Source organism: Fundulus heteroclitus, chromosome 9 (genome assembly GCF_011125445.2).
Source record: "Fundulus heteroclitus isolate FHET01 chromosome 9, MU-UCD_Fhet_4.1, whole genome shotgun sequence".
NCBI lineage: Eukaryota > Metazoa > Chordata > Actinopteri > Cyprinodontiformes > Fundulidae > Fundulus > Fundulus heteroclitus.
The window spans coordinates 9,135,301-9,161,860 of record NC_046369.1 but is presented as its reverse complement, the minus strand read 5'-3'; the positions used below and the strand labels follow the sequence as shown (position 1 = coordinate 9,161,860).

The window sequence follows — 26,560 nt, the reverse complement described above, 5'->3', positions numbered from 1 at the left end:
TTATTTACTGTTAAATTATAAAGTGCTATTTTAGACATACTGACCTTTACGCTCACCCACACTAGCATGCATATACTCACACACCGATGGGGCAATTTGGGTTAAGAAGCTTAGATTGATGTGACAGGACGAAGCTGGAATCAACAACGTTTAGACTGCAAGACAGCTGCTCTTTTCACTGAGCCACGGTCACCCATGCTACAAGTTGTTAGTAAATTATCAATAAGAAATTTAATGGGTTGAACACAGATAAAACCTAAAACAGGCTTCAGCCTGCATATCATAGCGTTTATAGCCAGGGAATAAACAAGTTACATGAATACCCCTCCACACTTTAGTTGCTTGAAATATATGTCATGTAGTTTTCTAAAAATCAAAGTTACTAACATAATGAATGAGCTGGCTCATATGCAGCTTGTATCCCAATCACATTTTTTTTTTAAATTGTGTTTGTCAAAATGTACCAGGACAAACATAAAAGAAGGTCTCTACCATGTCAAACACTAACAATGAGAATTAAGTAATTTATAGTGGGCCGACACACAGGACAGCCTGCGTTCTAAATCAGCAAAAGAAAAACAAGATCAGGTGGTGTCAGAGAACCAATCAGACGGATATCCTGACTGCTAACAGGGAAATTTAATCAAAAAGAACATAAGTTGTGTGTTTTCTTCATAATTGACTGCCATCTGAATGTCTGTTCGTCTAAACCAGGGGTGTTAAACTCATTTTGGTTGAGGGGCCGCATACAGCTTAATCTGATCTCAAGAGGGCCACACGTGTTGATTTTTATAATAAATTAATTTCACTTTTACACAATATATTATGAATAACCTCAGCGTTTTTAAGAAAAGTATGTGCAATTTCAACAATACTTTTACTCAATTAAACATTTACTTGTGCATTATGCATAAGAACTGATCACAGTGATTATACAATGTTGAAAAACATTTATTCACATTTTTTGGAACTTAAAAACACTGTCCTACCTGACAAAATACATCAAACAGATAAAAATTAAGAAATGATTTAAATTTTTCCACACCTGAAGCTTAATCTGCTAATTAAAACACAACGCCCCTTGTGGACAATATAGGAACTGCATATTTTCAATTAAACGAAGTACATGTTTTTTTCAATAATTGTTTTATCATTCTCTACCTTTTGTTTTTTTCTTCTTGTTCTTCCTTTCCTCTCCTACTATCCCATTGTAATGTCCATATCATTTGAGATATTCCCCGCATGAATCATAATAAAACTATTCACTTTCATAAATCAAGCAGCACACTATGGCAAAAGCAGTACTGCTCCACTTGTGAAAGTCAAATCTGATGAGCTCTTTCTGCCATTAAGACAACAATTCTTATTGCCAGACAGGACACTGGAAAAAAAAAAAAAAAAAAAAAATTAATAATGATAATGCATTTAGCCACAGGGCCGGACAAAATTGTTCGGCGGGCCGTATGTTTGACACCCCTGGTCTAAACGAAGAGAACAAATGTATTATTTTTATGTTGCTGTGTCTGCAGGTGCGAGCAGGAAGTGGATGAGTGCGAATCCAACCCGTGTCTGAATGGAGGCTACTGTCGAAACCTGATCAACAGGTTCGTCTGCGTGTGCGACATGAGCTTCGCTGGAGACGTGTGCCAGATGGACGTAAGCGACATTTACTTTTATGTGGCGATACTGCTGTGGCAGAACCTGTTCCAGCTGCTGTCCTACCTCATCCTCAGGCTGGACGACGGGCCAGAGGTGGACTGGGGAGCAAACGACTGAGTGTATGCGTGCATCTGCTGTGAATGTCTGTTTAGGGAGTGTCTGCATTTAAACGAGTGTTTGTCGAAATACAGGAGATGAGAATGGACAATTTTGGAGAGAAATTAGGGACTTCTGTGGTTTGATTTCTAGGACCACAGAGCAATTCTGTGCCTTTCAAATCATCAGCACTTTATATTTAGTAGGTATTTATGAACTTTTATTTGTTTGACCATGATAGAGCGAGCACATATGCCCTGATTCACTACCACTGCTCTACTTCTGTCTCCTCCATGCCAGAGTCAGAATCACAAAGCAAATAGCACTAATGATACTCAGGTGCAAACTTGCTCATCAGTTGCAGCTATTTGCAGAGTTAACTGGTTAGGATGCTCTGAACTCACAAAAGACGCAGGGTGTCCTTACTGTGCCCGATCCTTTCTGCACAATGAGGACATATTTATAGATTTGATTAAACTGAGTCCTCATTAATACCCTCTTGATGTAAAGCATTATTACCGGGAATATTCCACATCAGTTTTCCATGTTTAATATGCAATTTTCACAACTGGAAATGATGCACTTATTCTTACTTGTATTCATAGATTATACAACAATTAGCAGCCATTTCCGGTTCTGTTTACAACAGGTCATGATCAATGATACCCTCTTTTCTAACCGCACCTATTTTTTTCTGTATAGCCAGCAGTGCAGCAGTTTATTTGTCTGTCTTTATTCTGATTCTAATGTTTGAAAGCTCCAGGTAACTATTTGCAAACCGCATGTTGCAAACTGTGCTGGTCTTTGCAATGGGTCTAGCTTACATTGATGTTAAGGGAGAAACCGATCACCAAAGTCATGGTTCGGTAAAATGGAGAGAAGAAATTAGTTTCTCTCATTTTAAAATAAAAATCCTCTGGAAAACAGAGAATCACAAACAAATTATAACATGTACATAACGTGTACAGCAAGATACGGTCCATCTGCCTGTAACTTGACTTTAATAAAGATATTTAAATCCTTGTTTTTAACATCATCCCAAAGAGCCGTATGTGAAACAAAAAGTTTATTTACTATTAAGTATCGCTGTTATATCTACCAAAAGATGATTGAAACCAACGTTCCTTTATATAATTGTTATTATCATAAGGTTGAACAGTGCTGGGTATCTTCTTCCTGAATAAATAAATTATTGGCATTAACCATGTACCTGGAGGGACACCAACAGTGAGGGCTTTATTTGTTGATTGGTGATATTTGTTTAATTTCTAGTATAGGCAAATAGACGTTACTGAAAATATATGACACATTGACTTGCCATACTTTCACCACCCACTCTCTATTGCAAACAATATGACTGAAAGAGTGAAACATTACAAGTCTAGAGCTTTAGAACGTATCTCATTTTTTCACTTAAAAACATCCGCTCAGCTTTGACTGATGTATTTATCATCTTACTTCTTGTACCGCTGAGCAACATCTCTACCTTGTTGGATCGGTATGTACCGCTCAGCGATAAAACTATTTCAGTAATTCATTGAGAAACAGCAAATGTCAATAAAAACGATAAAATTAGGCATTAGGATTGAATAAGACAGAGTGTACACGTTGCAAACAGGCACCACCATGTTAAAGGACTTTTGAAGGGTTAGAAAAAGAGTTGTGTGAACCTGTTTGATAGATTTCCTGGCTGTACTAAAACATATTTGCACTTTTAACCAGTACTCTGAGTGGGTTTTGTACATCAATACATTTTAAGTTGGGACAATGTCATTTTTTAATCAATGATTTCCCACAAGTTGAAAGGGAATTAAGTGTTTAGTTTATAAAAATTTGTAAATCCCATTAGTTATTGTTAATGTTTTACTTGTTTTGGTGTGTGTTTTTTAAACATATATATATTTTCGTTTTAAAACAGATACAGTACTATTATAGGAACTAGACTTTTACTTTGAACCCGTGTTGCAATAATTATCTTATGAGTAATCATACGGAATATATAAGGTGAATTGTGATACGTTTTCATGCTTAATATACATACAGTAAATGTAGGCGCCATGTCCATTAAATGATGCATAACCTTATTAAAATGGTGGCAGACAGGAGAGATACATTTTTGCTGGGCAGCGGGGTTTGAGGTGCAATTCCTCCTTTGCAAGAGCTTTGTGAATTACATGAATGGAGGTGCAAAAGGAGAGCATAGCTTCAGTGAATCAGGCTGGTAGATAGTTTTAGAGTCAGTAATCACAATATTGTGCAAATTATTTAAACTGATCAAATGCGAGCAAAGTGTTAAACAAATGCACAGTTGAATTTTTATCTTTTGACCTCCACTATGTACATATAAGTGCATGTAAACACCATTTTCCAAAAGTAACACCAATCTAAACTACCTGCTGCCTGCAGACGACAGGGCTTAGTTTAGGCACCATCATGAGACGTGACTTTTAAAGATACTATTTAGTGGTGACTTTTTTATAAATCTATAGTGAGGACAAAAGCACAGCTGGGTAATAAAATACAGGATTTCACAAAATTCTCCGTTTTTTATTTATTTAGTTATTTTTTTATGTACACAGAAGGTAAAAAAAAAGCTAATTTAGCCTTTTGTGTGTTTGGGTCAATGACATTGCAAGAGACACACAAATCAAGCTGATCTGCTAAATTAATAAATACGCACTTTATAAAGTTGAATTTGATTAAAACGTTGTGAATAAGAAAGGGAACAAAAGCAATGAGACAAAAACACAAACAGACTTGACAGTCTCCTCCTGTGACGTCGCCATAGGCTCAGTTATTTGGAGGATAGAATTTGTTTCAACATTATTTTATTATGTGAAAACATTATTTTCACATAATAAAATAAAAACAGGAGAAGCTGACCGGGACATGTTGTTGTTGTTGTTGTGTAGGTGTCAGCTGTCTCTGAGATGATTGATTTTCCAGGATAACCTGGTAGCTTTTAGTAGGATTGGAGCTTAGAGAAACAGGAGTTAAAACTGAACTTTTCAGACTGATAATGGTGTGAAAAAATGGTTTTGCATTATTTGAGCTTTTTGAATAAAAAGTAATTTAACATGTTGACGATCACTTTAAATTTTCTGAAAATCACTCTTCTGTCTGTCCAATAAAACAAAACTCTGAATTGCTATGTTGCGAAGGGAAGCATGCTCTGCATTCAGAGAAGACATTTTTTTTTGTTGTTGTTGAGCTGAGGAATAGCATAAAATCCCAGTTATTTATATGTTTCCTGCCATCTGATCACCTGTCAGTCTCGTCTGAACTCTCAGGGTTTGGAAGCTGTGTACGGATGAATTTGTGAACTCTGAAAAAAACAGTGCTGTAGCTACAAAAGCTCCTGGAGGGGCCCCTGGATGTCTCACTTGTTCTTGATGTGCATTCAGAGCAGCTTGCGACTGACTGCTGAGACTTGTTTTGCACCAAAGAAGAAGTTTTCTGCATCTAAAACCTTTCTGTCTGAGCCAAAAGATATTTTCAGCCCTAGATTCTCAGCGGCTCTGCTTTCCGGCGCACCCGTTAAAAGCGTTACTGCGCCGCCGTGGTCAGCGCTGAAGCAAACCCGCGTGTTTTCCATGTATGGTTGTTTGAATTGTATCTGTGAATGGGTCTAATGTCATGTTTGTCAATCATATTCTCTCTGTGTGTCCTGTCTTTATCCGTCCTCTGTGTTGTTTTAATAAAACAAAATCAACAATCATTTGTTCTCCGTCCTCCTTTTAATGTCTGTCCACTCGTTTCCTCTGCTGTAATCACCTGTTGCATCATTGTCTTGTCTGCATTCTTCAAAACGAACTGCAATAAGCACCAAAAATGTGTTCATTGATTCTCTTCCTGTGGGCCAGCGTGAATGTGTTCTCAGGTGGACCCCGTGACATCAAACATAGACAGTTAATCCGTTTTAACGAGATGTCGATCCCGGAATAGCCCGGCTGTCGTCACGCACCGCACACGCTTAGGGAGGAGTTCATCTCTGATGTGTGTCCGGTCTGAGGGCTTCCGTGCTCAGAAAAGGCTTTAAATCTCTGGACATTTTGCTGTTTAACAGAAGTGTTTTTTCTTTTTTCTCCTTAAAAGAAATCCAGACCTGACACGGTACCTGGGATTCAGTGCTCAGCAAAATGTGACGTCGCAACTAGAAACCTCTGTGTATTTGAAGTTTTTTTTTTTTTTTTAAATAACAGACCAACGTAAAGTAGAGAAAAATTACAAAGTGGCAGGAAATTTAAACATGGTACAATTAAAGATCTTAAAAGTGTGGTGTGCACTTGCCACACTGTTCAGATCTCTACACTGCCAAAAACAGACCTAAAAATAAGTCAAATGTTCTTAAAATTTGTGTTTTTGTCCTTGATTTGAGCAGGTAAATAAGATTATCTGCCAGTGGAGTGAGTATTTTTACCCCTAAAATAAGATAATTAGATAAACTGCACCTGAAATAAGACGATGGAGATCAGTTCTTCCTATTTTAAGTGCAAAAATCTTATTCCATTGGCAGATAATCTTATTTACCTGCTCAAATCAAGAATAGATACACTCATTTTAAGAAAATATTACTTATTTTTAGTTCCGTTTTTGCAGTGTAGCCATCAGATAAATCCAGTCCAACAGCGACTTCATTAGTAAATAGGGTCAACCTGTCAGCGGAGGCCATTACTGAACGTTTTGAAGACCATGGACACAATCAGAGGCAACGCTGTGGAGACGTATAAAGCAGGAGAAGTGGAGAAGTATCGAATTCTAACACAATATGCCAGGGCTTTGAACATCCTACAGAGCATTGTTCAATCCATCTTCTGTAAATGCCAAGATTATGTTACAACTTCAGTGCTGTCAAAAGATGGCCGTCCGTCTGCACTGACAGGCGAGGAGAGCATTAACCAGAGATGCAACCAAGAGGCCCATGGGAAGTCGGGATGAACTCCAGAGATCCACAGCTGGGGGGGGGGGGGAAAGAATCTATTCACAGGAAAACTATTAGCTTCTGCTCTAAAGGTGTGTCCTTTACAGAGGAGTGACGAGAAGAAAGCTATTTTCTTATATTATAAACCATAAGCACTGCAAAAATAAGTAAAATGTTCTTAAAGTTAGTGTATTTATCCTTGATTTGAGCAGGTAAATAATATTATCTGCCAATTGAATGAGTATTTTGATCCCTAAAATAAGATAATTAGACATCCTGCACTTGAAATAAGATGATGGAGATGAATTGTTCCTATTTTAAGTGCAAAAATCTTATTCCATTGGCAAATCATCTTATTTACCTGCTCAAATCAAGGACAAATACACTCATTTTAAAGAACATTTTACTTATTTCTAGTTCTGTTTTTGCAGTGAGGGGTCCAGTCTGCAGTTTGCATAACCCGGTTAGGCAAACGTCAGAGGAAAGGTGTGGTGGTCGAATGAGACCAAAATGATAGTTTTGGTGCCTACATGTGAACGTGGACGCCAACGCTGCACTTGGGTCCAAACCCACTAGATGATGGTGAAACATGGTGGCGGCAGCATCATGCTGTGGGCTGCTTTTCTTCAGCATGGAGAGGGAAGCCTGTCACTGAGTGGATGTGAAGGTTCTCCTTCCAGCAGAACAATCACCGTAAACACAGCCAGCGCTACGATGGTTGGGTTAGATCAGTGCTCTCAAACTCAAATGAATTAAAGAGCTAAGGGCTACATCACTGGCATGCCGTCCAGCTCTGTTAATGAGCTCAAGTTGGAGTCAGGTGTGTTGAAGCAGAGATGCGCGTAAAAGTTGCAGGACACTGGCCCTCGATGACTACAGTGTGAAAACACTGAGATCAAAGTCGTGTGTTAGAATGGCCTAGTTAAAGCCCGGATCCAGAACCCACCGGGAATCTGTGACGAGTGATGAAAACTGACGCTCAGACAAGCGCTCCATCTAACCTGAGCGAGCTGGGCAAACATTTTAGTCTCTAGAGGCACAAAGCTGGAAGAGATTTATTCCTTTATTAACATTTATACTTTTCTTTAGTCAATATGTTCAGTCCAGCCTAAACAGAGATGCTGAAAGTCAGACTTGGTTTGACCTATTTATGTACCGCCACCATCCTCCGTCTACATTTTGATGTCACTTTTCACCATTCACCCCAATTTTCCTTTGTTTAGATGAACGGCCTCCCTGAGATTAACTGTATTCAGATTCTAAATGGTATTAAAAATAAGGAAATTCACAATCTGATGTTGGTGATCCATATGGGAGCTTTTGTTTAAAACCCAACTTTTGGTGTGTTTATGGTCCAAATTATTTTTGCGCTTTCACCAGGAATGTGTTTTTTACGTTTCTATGACATTAATCTTTGAAAGAAATACCGTACTGGCTGCTGCAGATTCCTGTCCGTGTCATGTGACTCGCACAGAGTTTTATTTAGTTTAAAGACATTCAAAACAAAAGGCTAAGGTTGTGAAGCTGTAACGTTTTTAATGGGAAACACATTCAAATCTGTCTCAAGCCCAAAGGTGGAGTCATATGAAAACGGAGCAGAAACGTGGCGGCATCAGGTTAGTAAACCTCTCCATATGAAAACATTGGCAGCAGCAGCAACACGTGAGTGGATTATAACTGTAGGTGTAAGGGTCAGCGGGGGATTTGGGTTTTAAAGCTTCTGCGAGGAAAAAAACATCCACTGTTGTCGAGAAAATCGGATACTGCCAAATCCCGAAAGTCATCGGTGAGTAGAGCATTTAATACAGAGCAAAGAAAAGTTTTAGCTTTACGTGAATACAAACTCTTAAATGACTTAGATTGGATGAAATGGAAAAAAAATAATGCACCCATCAGGACCTTTCTGGCCAACACAGATTTCTCTCTTTCTTTCAAATCTGACTTCTGGATTTAGATTTTTTGCCATGAAGACATTAAAACATAAAAATAAAGACTGTGCAGCAGATTCTTTTTCTAAAATGTTGTAGCTTAGAGTCCAACAGAAGATGAAGAAATTACAATACTATCTGAATTTATGCAAAAAGTCGGAGGAATAATAAGATTGTCCAATCAAAGGCAACAAAAGTGCATAAAATGTCTTGATATACAATATATATATATATATATATATATATATATATATATATATATATATATATATATATATATATATATAGTTTGCTTTGTTTAAAGCATTTGGCCATAAGCTGATAGAAAACAAATTCCCATAAAATGCATCTTAAGTTCATGTAGTTGTTTCAATGTGTTTAGAGACAGAAAACTCTTTTTAGCTTTGATGCATTTAATAGATGCATCAAAGGTTTTTCCATATTTACAGTCAATATGATTCAAAGATTCTTTATTGCCACCACGTGTTACTGTGGTGAAATTTTATTTTAGCCACTCCGGCTAAGACTACACATAACAGACAAACAGGCAATTAACAAGGCTTACAGTGTTTGTTTTTTTCCCCATTATAGCGTTCAAGAGAGATTAAAAAAATAAAAAGATGAAGATTCAAAAGTCTTTATGAACTAGTTCATAAATGAGGTAATAAGGTGCTTATTGAATATAAGTCCGATATCTGGCCCACTGATCTCTTTAAACGTCTCTGATCAGGTCATCCCTAAATTCATAGAGCTGCAATTAAAAAAAACACAGAATTTCTACATGAAAACATGTTTAATTTGATCATCCCAGCAGCTCAGATCGACCGAAAGATTATTAAATGCTTCTTTAGCACAATTCGCACATGTAGTGGCACCCATCCCCTTTCTACCTGCATGCTGTCTTCTGCAGCTCTTTTTTAAAAAGTCTGGTGTGTGTGTGCATGTTTGTGTGAGTATGTCCTTTCCAGGCGCAGGTAGCCCTGATGGTGGGGGGAGGAAATGGGGAGAAGTGTTTTTTCACTGTTGGCACTGATGTGGCCATCCTTTGAGAGGAAAAGAAGCAGAGAGCGAGAGAGAGAGAGAGAGAGAGAGAGAGAGGAGGAAATGTGCTTCGCCAGCAAAAAGAAAGGGAGAAAAAAGCAGCATCTGGCGCTGAAGTGCAGCTTCAGCAGAGAGCTGGTGGCATTCAGTGAAGTTCGGTCTGCTTCACAGAAACGCATGAGGGCAGCTTATCTGGCAGACACACACACACACACACACACACACACACACACACACACACAGACACACACAGAGCGGGTTGATGGTGCTGACAGCAGGGAAGCACCGCTGCCGTCTCTGCTGTGCGCGGAGCAGCCCTGCCGGGGCTTCAGGGCGGCCTCGCCGTGCGCCTCAGAGACTGGTTAGTCAGACATCTCTGTGTCTGCGTGTGTGGCACTCGCTGACTGATGGCAGGTCCTGGCTGCAGGCTGCTGCGGCTCGCTGGTGTCACACTGGCTCTGACAGCCAACTGTGCTGCAGTGACAGGTAAGCACTTTCCCAGAGTCAACAAAGAACTTTGTAGCAGAGGGGGGAAAGAAACTCTCTTGTCTGCAGCGTCAACCAGGGGTTATTTTTTGCCTCGGGATACGGCTGCTTGTGTTTTAAATGAGAATTACTGTGTGTTTCCATGTTGATTGCTCGGTGTACAGTTTGCTGACTTCTGAGATTTATTTTTGTGTAACCTGCCAAGTTCAGCAAGAAGCCTTTTAGTTGTGAAGATGCTGTCAGCGAGGAATTGAAGTGTTGTGGAGACTTACGGCTGTTGTAACCTTAGCAGGCGCTCAGGGAGTCACAGCTGTGGCGCCAACCACCACCGCCACCGCTGTAAGTGCTGTCCTGCTTTCTCCTGCTGGCTGATGAAAGTTAAGATTCTCTCTTCCGCTGCATTTTGGAGGCTTTTATTTCCCCCCTTTAACTCGCCTTTGACTTGTGCCGGAACCCGTGGTTTCCTCTGCAGAACCTTATCATTTCAAGGTGGTGGTTTATTCTGTGCAAAGGTCATAAAGTTGCAGAGCTTCAAATGGCATATATCATCATTCTTTGTCTTACCAGCTGTGTTCAGGTTTGTAGCTCGCAACGGTTATTTTCATTTCCAAGTCCTGCATAGAGAAATATGTAAGAACGCTCGTGAGAAAGAGAAAAAGGCAGCTTAAAGCAGCCGGTGGGTCACATGTGGAACGACGTCGACGCGTAACCAATGTCTGACAAAGTAGGGATAGCAAAGTTTAGCTCAAATTTCAGTTCATACAGTGAAGATTTATAAGGCGATTCATCCAATAAGGACGACAAAGTGCAGAAAAATGTTTTTGTAGCAGCACCTTGGAGACTTAGCAGACCAGCACCCTACCCAGGGATTTAAAAGTGCTCTGTGACGAGCCCAGTCAGCCCGTATCACCACGGAGACTGACGGCTTGTGACGAAAACTGTAACACGAAGCCAAAATATTTATGTAGACATTGCAACTCCTGCTCCAGTTCTGACCAGCATTTTTACGGACATTCCCACCACTGTCATGGCTCCATTTTCTGTCACCAGGTTACTTTATAATATGGAGCCATGCTCTGCCTCCTGGAGAGAAAATTTACTCTGAGGTTGTCGGGGATATTGTAATAAAAAAGTATTTTTTCTTTCATGGAAACAATTCATTCTTGGATTACTGTGACACAGTGACAACGCCTTGCTGCTTTAGTGGCGTGACTCAAAAAGCTTTTATTTTTGTTTCGGGAAAATCACACGTCAGCTCTGAAATTCATTTGAATGGCAACAGTGATTTCCTTCTTTCACACTTTCAAGTTTTCTGGCTGTAAAATGTGATGATATATGCCCTTTAAGTGTAAATGGGAGCAGATTTCAGTCAAAGCCAGTCTTGCTTTTTAATTCCTGCTTTAAAGGGCTCGAGTGAATGTTTGTGGGAGCTATTTTGGGGACAATGGATGGTGGTGCCAGCTCTGATAGGACGGGATCATCAGGCAGCATCTTGGCTGTACGTGCGTGTGTGTCTGTGTGTTTGTGATCCCTCACAGACGGAGCGTGCTCCACACAGCTCGCGGGTGGCTGCAGTGCTGGCACCGTGTCTGGTCGCCTTGGCGATAGCGGCGATGCTGGGGCTGGCGCTCGCTGCAGCCAAGCTGCGTGAGAGGCGGCAGACGGAGGGAGGTTTCAGCCTGCGGCGGCTCCGGGCTCCTGGTGGTCGCAACCCACCTGCTGAGCCGGGAAACACATCCATCAGCACGCTGGCAGCACGCGTGGAGCGCCTGGTGTAGTGTGAAGGAGTCAGGGGAGGAAAAAGTGTGTGGAGGAAAAACGGGTGTGGGGTGGTGGTGGTGGGGTGAAAGTGTGCCTTAGCATCCAGAATATTATTACTTATTTAAAAAGAATCACCTTTGACTCCCCTGATTCTGTCCCTCCAGCTGACCTCTGAGGGCCGGACCTCCGACATCTTGCTGCCCATCAGTCTGGCGTCCGTCATCGCGCTGCTGGTGCTGGTCCTGACCTCCGTCGGCTTAGTGGCCGCGCTAAATCGCCGCGCCACCCACGGCACCTACAGTCCCAGCCGGCAGGAGAAGGACGGATCCCGCGTGGAGATGTGGAGCATCACGCAGCCGCCGCCGATGGAGAGACTCATATGAGGTGATGCGGGGCGTGAATCCGCTCGCTGTTGGTAATCAGAGGAACGCAACCGTGAGATAAATCTGATAAATTAGCAGCCGATGGATCAGGATGGCTGCAAGGCAACGTCTCGCGCTGCTGCTGTCGTTCTTTGTGTGAAAGTCTCCCCTGAAGGCCGCTTTATCCAGCTTCCGGTGCGTTGCAGGAAAAATCACGACTACACGATGCCCTATGACCTGCAGGAATTTCTTAATGGTTTTAAACTAGAGGGAAAAAACACATAACTACGTGAATTTTCCTACATTTTGTCAGGTTACAACCACAAACAATAACTGGGTAGGGGTGTCAGAGTAAATACATACGCACATCAGTGTTTAAATTTCCTATAATTTCCATTTAAAGCGGTTATTGATCAGGTCGGTTGCCGTTAGACTGCTTTTGTTCTGAACACAGCCAAGTGATCGTTTAAAGACCTGCAAATACATGCATTAAATAAATCAATAAACTTTAGCCTAAGTGTACTTTTGTTTGGATTTTAGGTGATAAATTGGTTGCACTTGATCTTATTTAGGGGTGTATGAGAAAATGGGGCTGGATTTAGAAGCACACCACACTTTTTAGTTCTTTGTCAATTTTTAAAAAACTTTTGTGTTCCCTTTTTTTTTTTTTTACATTCCACACCTGTGTGGAAATGTGAGTACATTGATTGTTTGTTTAGTCCTCGGTTATTAATTAGTGTTGGTGATGGTCTTATTTTTTTATGGTTCCTTTCCTCTAATGAACCGATTCAAAGTGTAATTACACCAGAAAATACTTCTGTGTTTTAAAAAGGCCAACAATTGCTGAAACTTGATTTCTTTTGTACCATGTGTATATATGCCAAGAATTATTTTCAGTTACAAACTGTGAACTACTTTTTTGTAACTTTTTATTTCTGTAAATGTTCTGATTAATTGTAATTTTTTTAATTGTAACTGTCTGTAAAGTGTCATATTATTTGTCAATTTGTTCAAATCTGTTAAGATATTAAACGTGAATGAATAATATTAAGGACCAATAGTGCCACGAATCAACCCAAAAGGAAAATAATTATTTATGTCTGCTATCATATAAAAAAAATAAGATAAAAATGCCTGTAGAAATAAAAAAAGCTATAGAAATTTAAACATTTCAATAATTTGTGACCTAATTACATACAAATATAATGCAATTTGTATGCATTAATAGCATTTTCATGTTTATATTATTTCACAGTCTTGTGTTGCAGTTTTGTTTGTTTTACTGATAAGCTGCTCAGTGCTGCAGTTGGTAGCTTTGTTGCCTTACAGCGTAAGGTTTTGGGTTAAAAATCCCAGGTTGGTCTCTTTCTGCATGGAGTTTGCATGTTCTCCTCATGCATGCATGGGTTCTCTCTGGGTACTCCAACTTCCTCCAGCAAAAAGACAAACATGAATGTTAGGTGAGCTGTTTTCTCTAAGTCCCAGTAGATATGAACGTGTGTCATGTCTTGTTCATGATAGATGGATGGACTGCTGCTGTGACTGTTGAGTCAACGACGTGATCGTGTTGCCACCGGTGCAGAGCTTGCTCTGGGATGATAGCGGTTAGGAGATAGTGTTTCTGTGGATGCTGGTGGGGTACCAAGGAGGACGACAAAGCCATTTCTGTCCAAGGAAAGGCCCCAAGGATAAACTGGCATTCTGTAGGAACTGCCAGAAGCTGCAAACTACAAAGTATGGGCGCAAAAAATCTTCAAAGTAACTTCACTGAACAACCTGGGAATTGGGAATAACCTTTCCAACAGGATGGGTCGCCGTATCACATAGCAAACATAACCACTATGCGAAAAAAATGAGGAGGCTTCAGTACTTTTTGATGAAATGTTCATATTTGACTAATGTGCAATCAAACTATTGATTTAATTATATAAAAAAATCTTGTTTTACTCATTCAAGAAACGATCAACTAAGAAATCCTTGATGGATTTATGGGTTTGGGTCAGTGTTAGGATGCAGGGTCCAGCTCTGCTTCAGCTTTAATTCTCTAACACAGATTGTCTCATATTTTCTCAGACACATGGTGGATTGTATGACAGAGCTGGCCAGGTGCTGCTGCAGCAAAGCGTCCCCTGACCATGATTCTTCTACATTCCTACTTCTTTCTTTTGGTGATTTGTTCTGTTGCCCGAATAATTTCATTTCAGGCTGATCCGAGGATCATAAAAAAAAAGGTTTTCCAAGTTCTCTTTTCGTATTTCCTCCTTGCTGCTTCTTTCTGGCATGAAAATGTGTTTGTACAGAGCGCAACCAGAAAGCAGCACTACTTCTAATAATTAGTTTTCTTTGCAACTTCTTTTAACATTTCACCATGTTTTATTTTTCAAGGTAAACTTGCTTGGATGGATGGCCAGACCTGGGTATATTGCTAGTCATCTTGAAGGTCTTCCACTTGGGACTATTTTCTGTAAAGTGAAATGATTGATTAAAAAAAAAAAAAAAATTTAAGACCTCTTTAAACTGCTCACCAGACTCAGAAACTGCAACAATCTTCATTCTGAGGGACTCAGGAAGCTTTCAATGCCACCATGGTGTTTAAGATCACTTCAAGTCGGGCAGAGGAAACTACATTTTCAGAGGTCTTTCATAGCGCGGATTAATTATAGTCTCATCCTGTCAACCTGATGCACCTGCCTGTCATTTTAAGTGGAAATGCATGTAGGCGTGTCCTAATTTATTCTTCAGAAGTCACAGCATTAATGACACATTACAAAGAATTTTAGACATTTTTATAGGATGTCTACATTTTTCCCTACTGCAGGTGGCTCAGGGAGGAAGACATTAAATAATTGTTTTGTTTTTTTTCCTAACTAAAAGCCTTTGAAAATAGGTGTGTGTGCTATTGAACTGGACACACCCAAAGAACTGGGGGAAAAAAAAAATTGTAACAAGAATTATGATGCAGGAGAGTTTGCAAAACAAGTTTTCTGCTGGTCCAAAAGTTTTTGTCCATGACTGTACCTGCTATACCTTTTCTTTGGGTCACGACTGAAAGAACGAGATCCCACAGATGACGTGTGCGATATGAGATTCCTCCTCAAGGGTTGGTCGGTTCAGTCAACTTAGAGGTGAGGTGATGAGCTCCTCAGGGGAGATGGGAGTCCCTGCTCCTCCGGTCAGCTGAGGTGGTGCAGGCATCTGTTCAGGAGGCTGGGTGCATCCCTTGGGAAGTTTCTTAAGGCATATCCTTCTTGGAAGAGATTCTGGAGCAGAACCAGATTTTACTGAACTAAAAATCCCTTCAGGCACAGGAAAACCTTGGGATCTCCCAGAATGAGCTGGAGATTGGGAAGTCAGGTTATGCCTCCTGGAACCGTTACCCTTAATTGAGAAAGCGGCACACAACATTTGGACGGATTTTAGCAACAAAATCCTTTGAATGAAATACTAAAGTCTTATTTCTATTTTAAACAACACGTAAAAGAGACTTTAAAAAAAAAGAGTCTAAACACAGCTGAGCATGAAACAGTATCATTTATTTTGAGTTCACAGTGTGTACAATGGGTGCCGTTGTACCAGGTTACTCATCAGTAGCACATTAGATTGACCTCAGCTGTACGACACAGCAGCAATGAGCACATGCAAGAGTGCACACCACCAAGGAAAAAAAAAAAGATTACAGAAAATAATCGTAAAAAAAAAAAAAAAACAACAGGAAACATCATACCAAAGAGTAAATGGTGATGAAGATGCCAGACTGAGTAAAGCTGTTGACTGTAACATTCTGCGTGCAGGTCACTACACTGAAACATAAATATTCAAATAGTCAGGATTTGGAGGAAAATGGCGTTAATGTTTCGGTGCTTTAATTCCATTATTCAGTGAAAGCTGCTACATGATCTATTACCTCCCGCCAGATCTGCAATTATAAGACAAAAAACGGTATAATTACTGCGAACGTCACACAGTGTCATCTTAACCCTGAAATGCAAAATCTGTCTGGGTTCCTTTCCTCTTTCAGGACCTCAGTTACTAAAGCTTTTTAAGTGAGTCTGTCCTCCCACAGTAATCCCTAATCTGGACACTAGAAAAAAAAAAAAAGTGCAGCAGGCGACTTCTAATTCAATGTGAAGCATGTTCTTGTACGCTTTGAATACTGAAATAACACGAGTACCAACAGGACAGACACAACAAAGTGTTCAGTACCAACATGCAGGTTACAACAGTGAGCACTGCACCACGTACGAGCAACCGTCCGCCTCTGCTTCTGCTGAACTAATCAACTCCTTCTGCAACATTACGGCTACTTAATGTTCTCTTCTTTCCCCCAAAAAATAAAATCTCCAACATTCAAAGCTCTGGTGTCATCTCTTTACAATATACAACACCAAGCATAAATGTATATGTATATATATATATATATTTAATCCATGTAAAATATATTCAAGCCAGAAAAAATACACATCTATTCAGTTGAAAATAATTTTTTATCCATATGAAATTAACTAGACAAACTCCTCTAAGAATTATGCTATTTCTTTTTCTTAATTGAATCCACTCAGAAAAAAGATGTTAAAAGTGTTTGAAAAAAAATAAAATAAGAAAAACAACACAAACTATACAAGAAAATAATCTAAGAGTACAATCAGAGAAAATGTTCAATTTACAAAAGAAGAAAATAAAAAAAAAAACTCAACAAATGTTTCTGCTTTTTCTTAAATACAAGCAGGAAGGTTCCTACTATCAAACGGCGAAAAGAAAAAAACAGCGACTGGCCACAGCTGTGACAACAACACGTCCAAGTTCATTTCAGGGGATTTTACTTCTGTTGTTTAAACACCAACGCACTCGGTGCTCCTTATTGCGATCAAAGTTTAGAATATTGTACCATTTTGTGATTACACAGGGTGGTACTTACTTCATAAGGCACATCAGACACTAAATCCATAGCATAGGTCAACTCGCACACATTTCTATTTATTTTTTAGGGATGTCCCGATCCGATCCAGGGTCCTGATCCAAGCATTTCAAATTATCTGCATCTAACTCAACTCCTGATACCCCAGCGCCGTTCCTAGCAAGACATGATGCTGCTTTTTGAAATCTACCACCTATTTTTATGTGCACAGTTTGTGAAATGCGTTTCATCCTGTCAGTCGATTGTTTAGTTTTCCCTCACAATCTAAGTGCCGTTCACATTTTACAACAGCGTTCAGATTAAAATAGAGACTGTATTGGCTGCCGCTTGTTCCCGTCTGTCATGTGCGCAGAAAGTATTGTCATGATTAACATGATTAACCTGAGCTACAATGAAAATTATGCAACAAGCCAAAATGTCAGAAACGTAAGAAAAACGGGCATCAACCTAACATTTCTAACCTCTCCGCATGAAAACAATGTCAGCAAGAGCAGCATGTGATTTTATTGAAGAGTGTAAGTGTACGGTGAGTAACATTTAACTTTAGAAACCCTGGTTGGGCTGACATATGTTTCAAATGATCAACAAGTCATATCAAAACAAAGTATAAACATGCTAACATTACTAATGAACTGATTTGCATTTAAGAAATCATCAGAAGAAGATGCACATTTATTGAAGCTTGTAGCGCGTGTTTGGTCAGAAATCACTCTGGAATTAATTAACTGACTTGTCGAGACAAAAGGTTTTAGTCAATCAATAAATATTATCAAAACAGAGTAAAGAAGCTAGCATTAGCCTAGCCCTTTAGCAAACCGCTTTGTATGAAAAATTATAATCCCCAGCTAGGACAAAATATCTGGCAAATTATTAATGAGTCATGTGTCAAATGGAGAGTAAACATGCTAAGCTAACATGAATAAACTGATTTGCATTTAAGAAATCATGAGAAGAAGATGCACATTTATTGAAGCTTGTCGCTGCATGTTTAGTCAGAGTCGGGACATTTTAACTGATGTGTCGAGACAAAAGGTTTTAGTCAATCAATAAATCATTTCAAAACAGAATCTAAAGATGCTAGGATTAGCCTAGCCTTTAGTAAGCCGCTTTATATGAAAATCTTATCAGCAAGAGGAAGAGCAAGATGTGACTTTATTAAGAATGAAGCTGTACGTTAGGTAAGATTTATTTTATAAACTCTGGTTAGGACAAACTATCTGGCAAATTATCAATGAGTCATGTATCAAACGGAGAGTAAACAAGCTAACGTTAGCTGAGCCCTTCAGGAAACCCATCCAGGTAATCATCTCATCAGCAGGAAAAAGTCATGACTTTACAGAGCTCTGTTGCAGCAACTGGGGTCAAATATAACTTAATAAATCCAGCTGGGATAAGGCAGCTGTCAAGTTATCAACAAATCATAGCAAACCGGAGTAAACACGCTAGTGTTAGCATAAAATCTCACCAACTGCTCTGCATGAAAACAATCATCACCAGGAGTAAGACGTGAGTTTATTCACGCCTGTAGCTGTTGAGTCAGACTTGTGTAGAAAAGATTTTGCTGTCTGGTAGCGCAGCCTCCTAAACAGTGATGATGTGTGACTGGACACAATCACAATGCAAATGTCGACTGTATCTGAGTTTTTAAGGTAATACATTACATGTCATCGCTTACAGAAATATTAAACTCGCTCTGTGGCAGCAAAATGCTTTAATCCTAATCCTGATCAGTATGGAAATCCTGATTGGGACATCCCTACTTTTATATACTTTGAGGATTGCTTGTTTTAGAAAACAATCTGATCCTAATTCTAACCAAGTAGAATCAATACTGGTGGAGAAAACAAGCCTCTTTTAAGATTTGTAAATGTTTGCATAGTACACAAGTTTGTTAAAGTGTTTACAGTGAGTGAGGCCAGTGCAAAAAATTTTCTGGACTTTTCTTGGAATTACCAGCCTTCTTTTTTTTTTAAAGCTTTTTAGAAGCATGCCAAAGACTTTATGGGCAAACCGTTAACGCAGAGCAGCACTCGAGAAGTGGAGAAACAGCCGCTATTAAACTGCCACACCGACTGGCGTCTGGCATAAATCATAAGAACAACGGACCATAAATGTAGTAATCCCAACCCAGGCGGGTGAAAGAGTGTTCTCTTCCTCCGGGTTTGTGGTGACGCAGAGAACGACGGGAAGCTGCGATCCCTGGACGCTGGCGCTTCTCTCCACAGGAGAGCTGCTTATAAAAATACTTTAGACCCTGAACACGTTACATCCATGCAGCGGCTCTAAGACCTGCGGTATATTGCTTCATTACAGTACAATCATCCTCCACTGCAACACAGTACAGAGCGAGAGACTCTTTCCTAGTCAGACAGAGGTTGCATTTCCGCTTAAAACACAGAGGAAGGGAGAGAGATGGAGACGAAAGAGAAGAAAGAAAACCGTGATGTCCGTCAACAAACCCTCCAAAAAGAACGACTTAGCACGATTTTAAATGAATCTTTAAAAACTTCAACACAACATAATTTATTCCTGTTAGTCGTGACCCATTTTATCATTGCTATGTTCAGTAAAAGTAAACGGCCGTAAGGCAAAGTGCCACAGAGAGGTTGGGGAAGTCTGAAAGCAGGGAGAGATGGAGGGAGGGGAACGGAGCTGGCTTTGGACCGTTTCTGGGATCGGTTCATCGACGTCCTTCAAAGTTCGCCAACAACTGGTCTCAATTTAAAAAAGGTCGACATTGAGAAACATGCTGAGAGTAGCAAAAGGTAGAGAGCCGAAACTATGAGTGGCGATGGAAACAAGGAAAAAGGGGTGAAGTACAGACTCCGGCTTTTCCTGGACGTTTATTATAACTCTAGATGGTGTCGGCTTCACCAGAGCAGGTCGTTCAGTCTTAGCAGATCTCATCAAAGCTCATCAAAAACATCAACTTCTCTATGGATGTTTGCTGCTGTATTTAAGATTCTGACTAGAAAGTACCTGCCGTTGTATCTAAAGTTTAAGACATCAGTATCAAAACAAATCACATGTCCCTTTAAGGCATAGTGATTAAAATAATTAATCCGACAGAGTTTAATTAGTTTCAAAGGCCTGCGTGGACATTGTGCATTTGACATCCTGTATCGTTCCTGCTGGTTTTGCAGTTTAGTACCAGGTAGTAATAGGTGAGCATCATAAATTAATCCACAAGTGCAAACTCATTATATGCAATGTAAAAGGACACAGAGAGTAAAAAAACAAACAAAAAAACATGATGGTGTGTTTAGGGGAAATTTGCCCTTTTTAATCCTTACAAAGTACTAACGTTAATTACTTTAAGCTAAAGTGCTCAGTAGAGATGCACCGATCAATCGGCTGGAGGTTGAACTCTGCCAGTTTTCCTTTAATTGGCCCTGACCAGTGATCGGCAGGTCAAACCATTAAAAAAAAAATCTGATTTTATTCATTAAATGCACCAAAATGCAAGAAGTTCCACCAAATTTGGTTTGTAAACCTGTTAACCAACAGCATGTATTCTAACCCACTTTATTGAGTTGAATAAAAACAAGATAAAGCTTAGTGACAAACGCCTTGATGCGTACAGTGGCACAAATCATAATTCTTTCATTTTCTGTTGGATTTAAATTGGATTACTTGCTCTATCTACCTGATGCATATTTAATTTTTCTGTTATTTGTTATAGTCCTTAGGATTAAGAAAAACGGACTGGACAGGTGAGACCTCAAAGAAAGCCAGAAGTCGGTATCGGCCAGGAAAACATGATGGGTGCATCTCTAGTGTTCAGATCCTTGCAGACTTACAAATGAAGCAAACTGAACAGAAAACTCTGCAGACGTCTCCAACTAGTCTCATATATTTACTCCTGATTCATTTTATAGAGTAAGATCAAAATGTGTATATGCATATGTAAAAAATGTATATTGAAATGTATTTTAAAGGTATGTATTGACCTGAATCATAATTAAATGGTTTTTGTATTATTTTACTTACTGTCCACCGTGTTTCTGGGCGACTGAGGTATTATTCATAGATGGAGAACTCTGCAGTGCTTCCTTTCAGCCATTCCCGTTCTTTGTTCTGTGGCTTTTTGTCTGTTTTGGTCCTTATTAGGTTTGTTGATAATGTTCCCTTATGATCGCAGGTTGGGGTAATCAGGGCTGGTTATACATAGAGGAGCAGAACCTGAGTCAGTCCACGGACAACGTTCTCTGGGTCCATTAGGACTTCTCCGTGGCTTTTCCTTGGACCTGATGGCTGTTGCTGCAGTGGACTTGAGAGAGATGCAGGCTGCTGTGAAGGGGTGAGCTGAGGCAACACATGGACTCAATCTCCTCCAGCAGACCCGGATCCTGCCCCCCAGCAGTCTCCGAGCCTTTACCCTGACCCAGACACAGGCCGAGTCCCAGGAGCCCGTCTTTGGGAGCATCCTTCTCCCACGGGACCTGGACGCCGGCCTGGCTGTTCTTCGTCGGGCTCGTCTGGAGGTCGTGGTTTCCTTTGCTGCACTGCCTCTTGACGGACCTCTCGTGGTAGTTCTTCACCGTTTCTTTGGACAGCGCCTTTCTCCTCAGGATGCCGGTGGTCCCGGTTTGGGAAGGCTCGACGCTGCCCTGAGGGTCCGAGATGGTGCGGTTGCGGTTCGTCGGTGTTGGAGAAGAGTTTGGCTGGTAGGCAGGTGCAGCAGAGGTGGGGATGTGTGAGAGACGGGGGGATGGGGGTGTGACTCTGTGGGGCTGTAAGGGGGAATAAGATAACCGGTGGTCCCCTGGCTGTCGTCGCGATGGTAGAAGGTGAGTGTCTGGAAGGGACTTAGAGAAGTAGGGAGCAGGAGGATCTGACTTGGTGCCGTTGGCATCGGGGGAAGGGGATGAAGCTGAGCAGAGGGTCACTGCAGGGCAGGCTGTGGGGTTTCTGGACCCCTTCAGGCTGCTTTTGTTGGGTTGTCTGCGTGGGGACGGTGGGAGGTGTTTTCCATGGACAGCGCTGTCATCCTGGCCCATGTTCCACCCTCCGTGATCAGCTCCAGCGTCAAAGCTGCTCCCCTGGGCAGCCGTGGACTCGCTGCAAGGCGTGGGCTTTGACTGGTGTAAAATAAGGAAAACAACTTTAAACACGATATAAAAAACGTGTGCGCTCAGTAATCTGCAAATAATGTTTTATACCACGCTTTGCAAATTATTTTCACAAAACATTTTGTCCGACTACTAATGTAACTTCTTTAGAGATTTACTTTTTCTTTCCTGCATACCTGGACCTTGTAGTCCAAGTCATCCATGGACCTAAAGAAGTCCAAGCTCTTGGCACCAGTGAGCTTTCCTTGATCCAGTGTTGTGGTGGTCAGAGAATCCAGGATCTCCTCCAGCAGGTTCATCTGGCTGGACGGCGACGGGTCGACATCCGGGCAGAAGGAGTCAGAATCATCGCTGTCCTCGGTGTATGAACGGACCTCGCCGCTATCTTCTGAGGAGATCCTGGATATGAAACAACAAAAAACAAAGAGTTACCTGAGGATAATTTATTCTTTCTTCCTTCACGAGAAAAAGTTTTGCTTTTGAGGAGCACAATATATTTATATTTAATGTAACGCGTTTGATAAACAGTAAAGAAGTCTGTGAGGTACCTGCACAGTTTTTAGATTGAGATTTCATACTTCAATCTTAAACTTAGAAATCAAGATTTGTTATCCCAGTATGAATACAAATGTTTACTACAAATTTTCAATATGCAGAATAACAAAGAATATATCTACAGAGGTCAGTGTACAAAACCTAGTTGGGTGGGTAGATGCATCACCTGTAGAAACTATTACCTGATTTCTGAACCAGTTTCCCCCAAAACTGAAACTTCAGGTGTTCATAAAGTTTCTACAGACGTTTGAGCATTTATGTATGTGTGGCTTTTCTGCCCGTAACTCAAAAACTAAATATGCGGTAGACCTTTAATCTGTTAATTAAAAACAATTTAATAAAATCTCAAAATCAAGTTGAAATCTGAACATTACCTACAACATAAATAATTTTTTGTAATACTATAAATATATGTTAGATATGATCTGCTGGTGTTGGTTGACTATTTAATAAAGACCGCAGTCAGGAAAGAAGAAAGTGTAAATTTCAGAGAACCTCCTGTAACGACCAAGACATCAGCGTTCTGTAAATAGAGAGAGGAGAGCGTCCAGATCCGACGGAGTGGAGCTGAAAGCCACTTTTATAGCAACCTGGACTTCCTGAACACCTCAGCAGAACCACAGGCAGATCTCCTCCATGCCACGCCGCATTAATGCAGTAATTCCAACAAAGGAGCCTTGATCACGTATTGGTTTCATACGTGGTACAATACATGGATGTACTTCTCAGTAGGTCAATATTTATAATTTTCATAGCTTTTATGTAGTATTCTATTTCACAAAGAAACTGAGCTTTAAGCCACAAACATCAAAATATATGATGCCATGTGTAACAAATCCATATAATATATAAGTTTTATTTTATTTTTTTAACTGAATAACCTAAATAAATGAACGTTTGGATCTGATTTATTGAGATGCACCTGCAGGAACCCTGCAGCAGTGTCCATCAAATGATGCTGTAAGTAAGTGGGTCCACTGGGGGGCAGTATTATCATAAGCAACAGTGAGGTATGACATTCTGTCTGGACCAAAGGCACGTCTCCACACACACAGTCTACTTCTCAGTCTATGAGCCAAAGTTCTCCCATCTAGCATCTTTGTTTATACAGAAAATAAAAATAAAACGTCGCCTTCAGCTACTCACTTGCTCGCAGTGTCCAACTCGTCGTCGTCGAGCCCGTAGCCAAGATCTCGAGGGCCCACGCTCATGGGAGACTTGTTTAAGTTGTGCTGTTAATGAGGATAACAAAGCAAAGCGGATGCGGTTACACACTCAGAATAATACGATCCCAACAAAAGTGGACCCAAGGGGGTCTCGGTTACACTGTAACAATACCAGACTGCTGATAACTAAAGTTCTGCAGAGATGGAGGGTTTAATAAAACTACAGGAAAAAGAAAAGTGTGTGTGTGTGTTAGGTGAGTCCCTATAAGAGAGAGAACTAGTAGCTTGTTTTAATGAGTCCAGACCCTGAGGGTTGAGACTAAATTTGTCAAATTTTGGTCTGCAGGGAAGGGGGGGGGGGACCCTTTAAGATCCCCTGCAGTGATTTGCCAAGCTCAGCATTACGTATATCTAAAAAAGGCACTTGAGTGCTGCAACAGGAGTGCCTACATTGATCATTTGAATTATGGCACGGGCACATGTGATTGTATTTGTCACAGCAGAGAGCTGAGTGATCAGCACGGAGCGCAGTTGTCTGCCGCAGTGGGTTTAATAAGCCACCTGTGTACTGTGTTTAATGGGCGGGTTAAGGAAGAGACAGAAGCTTTACAGAGCAGGGCAGGACTCTCCCCATGGGAGCCCAGATCTGCCCCAGGCCACTTATTAACATGCCTTCCACTACGACTCACATGTTTCCCTCACTATGTGTTCATGTTCACTGATGTTAACACTAGCTCTCATCTTCTAATTTACACTCTTTGGTGTTTGCTGCTCACCTTCCTGTGTCTGTTTTCTTTTTCTCTTCAACTGTCCTCCGATCTCCGTCTCCTTCATAGAGAATCAACCCACTGCTGAGGTTCAGCTAACATGACTGAGCAGAAGCACCTCCTCACTGTTTTAAAGCTAGACTTTCCTTTAAAATGAAAACCACTTAATATGTAAGTTGTTAATATATCATCATTTTATGGTCGGATTTTCTACATCTTTAATATGTTTCTGTAAATATTTTATCAAGATAAAACCTGCTGAAAGGACACGTCCAGACTTGCCTCTAGTGACATCACCCAAGGCAACTCTGAGCTCTTTTGGGTATGTCTATGTGTATTTTTCTAATTTCTTCTTCTTCCTTGACGTTTTTCACTCAGGTTCCTTCTTCCAAAGGTGATTTCTTTGTATGTTTACAGTCGAAAATATCTTTAGTGGCAATTTGGAACCAATTCTATTTAAAAAGCTTCAATTAGAAATGATGTATTCAATGTAAATGATCAAGTCAAGGATCCAACGTGGTCAAATTTATAAATCCAGATAGTCATATTGTGCTTGCATCTGTTGTGGAGTCTATACCATTGATATCCTTCAAGTCAGCATTAGGAGGAAATGGCAGCCATGAATCAACCTTTGCTCCCTTATTCCCTTCAGCTGGCCAGCTGCATTAAATGAAAATGCGTTTGGGAGACCTCATCTGTGCGTTTTTCACCAATCTTATAGGTGTGTTGAGTTTAAGTCGGTAACTTTCTGGCCCTGTCCTTTTTGCAGAAACAAGCTGGTTCCAAATCCCACAGTTACAAACTTCTAATCACTCAAACCCAGAGCACATGAACCCACCACCATTGTTGTTTGTTTACACCATGGCAAACAGAAGCGGTAACCTGACTTCGCCGGATGGGGTTTGCTCCGCATATCCATCTGGAAACCTTCGGTAAAAGTAATTTTGGGAAGGGGCGAAAATATTGGTTAGCTGATTGGCCTATGTTGATGATAGACGGGCCAAATAAACCAATCAGCTCAACGAAGCATATGACGTACTAACAGCGACGACGAAAACACAACCACAAGCTCTTGCCGAAACCAGTCGGGACTCGGGAGAAGAGCAAAAACATCTTTTCCTCTGAGAAAAGCCTCCAGAGCAGCGTTTTGCTCTTCTTTCAGTGAAGAAATACTCTGTAATTCAGATAAAACTTGCTCGATAGCCACACTAACGCTAGTTTCATCGGCTGAAGCCGCCATGTTTTTAGACTGAACTGTCGCGCTTCTCGTTGCGTCACACCTCAACCCGCCTCAAAGCCAACGCTGATTGGACGTTCGTTTGGTGAACTGCACCAAATTTTCTTTAACGGAGAGTAGCCAGACTGATCTGCGAGTGAAACCTTGAAAGCTCGCGAGATCAGGATGGTCTCACGAGGCTACAGAAGCGGTGCATGTAGTCTCTAGATGTGTCTCTATAGGCTAAAGAGACGGGGCATTAGTGGTACTGAAACAGCAATTTCCCTCTGGGATTATTAAAGTATATCTGATTCTGATTCTGATGAGGGAACCACATCACTTTGGAGATGAAGTCAGTTTCACGGGCAGCAAAGTGGCAGCATGACTCAGACCTGGAAAGGCACACTGTCCTTGTCCTGTATTTAATGTGAATGCTAGTAAATTCTTGGGTGGGTTTATAATGTTAGAAATTTACATTTCTCATGCTCATTTTAGACTGGCATAGATTATAAAAGTCTAAATTAAAATAACTTTCCTCATGACATCTGTGTCAAACTGATTCTTGATAACCTTAAGACTTTAAGTGGCTTAGCGCTCGTAGAAAACAAACTTTCA

At 40.6% G+C, this 26,560-nt stretch overlaps 2 protein-coding genes across 5 annotated transcripts in view; one reads left to right on the top strand and one right to left on the bottom strand.

The window, feature by feature from the left end:
- The window catches only part of crb1 (crumbs cell polarity complex component 1), a 38,276-nt gene extending 25,387 nt beyond the window's left edge, over positions 1-12,889 (top strand). For both annotated transcript variants that reach the window (XM_012853609.3, XM_021311166.2), the window contains 2 exons: positions 1,530-1,656; positions 12,057-12,889. In XM_012853609.3, the coding sequence (XP_012709063.2) occupies positions 1,530-1,656; positions 12,057-12,275 (346 nt within the window). In that variant the 3' untranslated portion in view covers positions 12,276-12,889. The remainder of the gene's footprint in view (positions 1-1,529; positions 1,657-12,056) is intronic.
- An 8,184-nt stretch (positions 12,890-21,073) lies between these two features.
- The window catches only part of dennd1b (DENN/MADD domain containing 1B), a 160,689-nt gene continuing 155,202 nt past the window's right edge, over positions 21,074-26,560 (bottom strand). For all 3 annotated transcript variants that reach the window (XM_036140967.1, XM_012853610.3, XM_036140968.1), the window contains 3 exons: positions 23,943-24,028; positions 22,418-22,640; positions 21,074-22,250 (listed from right to left, as the gene is read on the bottom strand). In XM_036140967.1, the coding sequence (XP_035996860.1) occupies positions 21,387-22,250; positions 22,418-22,640; positions 23,943-24,028 (1,173 nt within the window). In that variant the 3' untranslated portion in view covers positions 21,074-21,386. The remainder of the gene's footprint in view (positions 22,251-22,417; positions 22,641-23,942; positions 24,029-26,560) is intronic.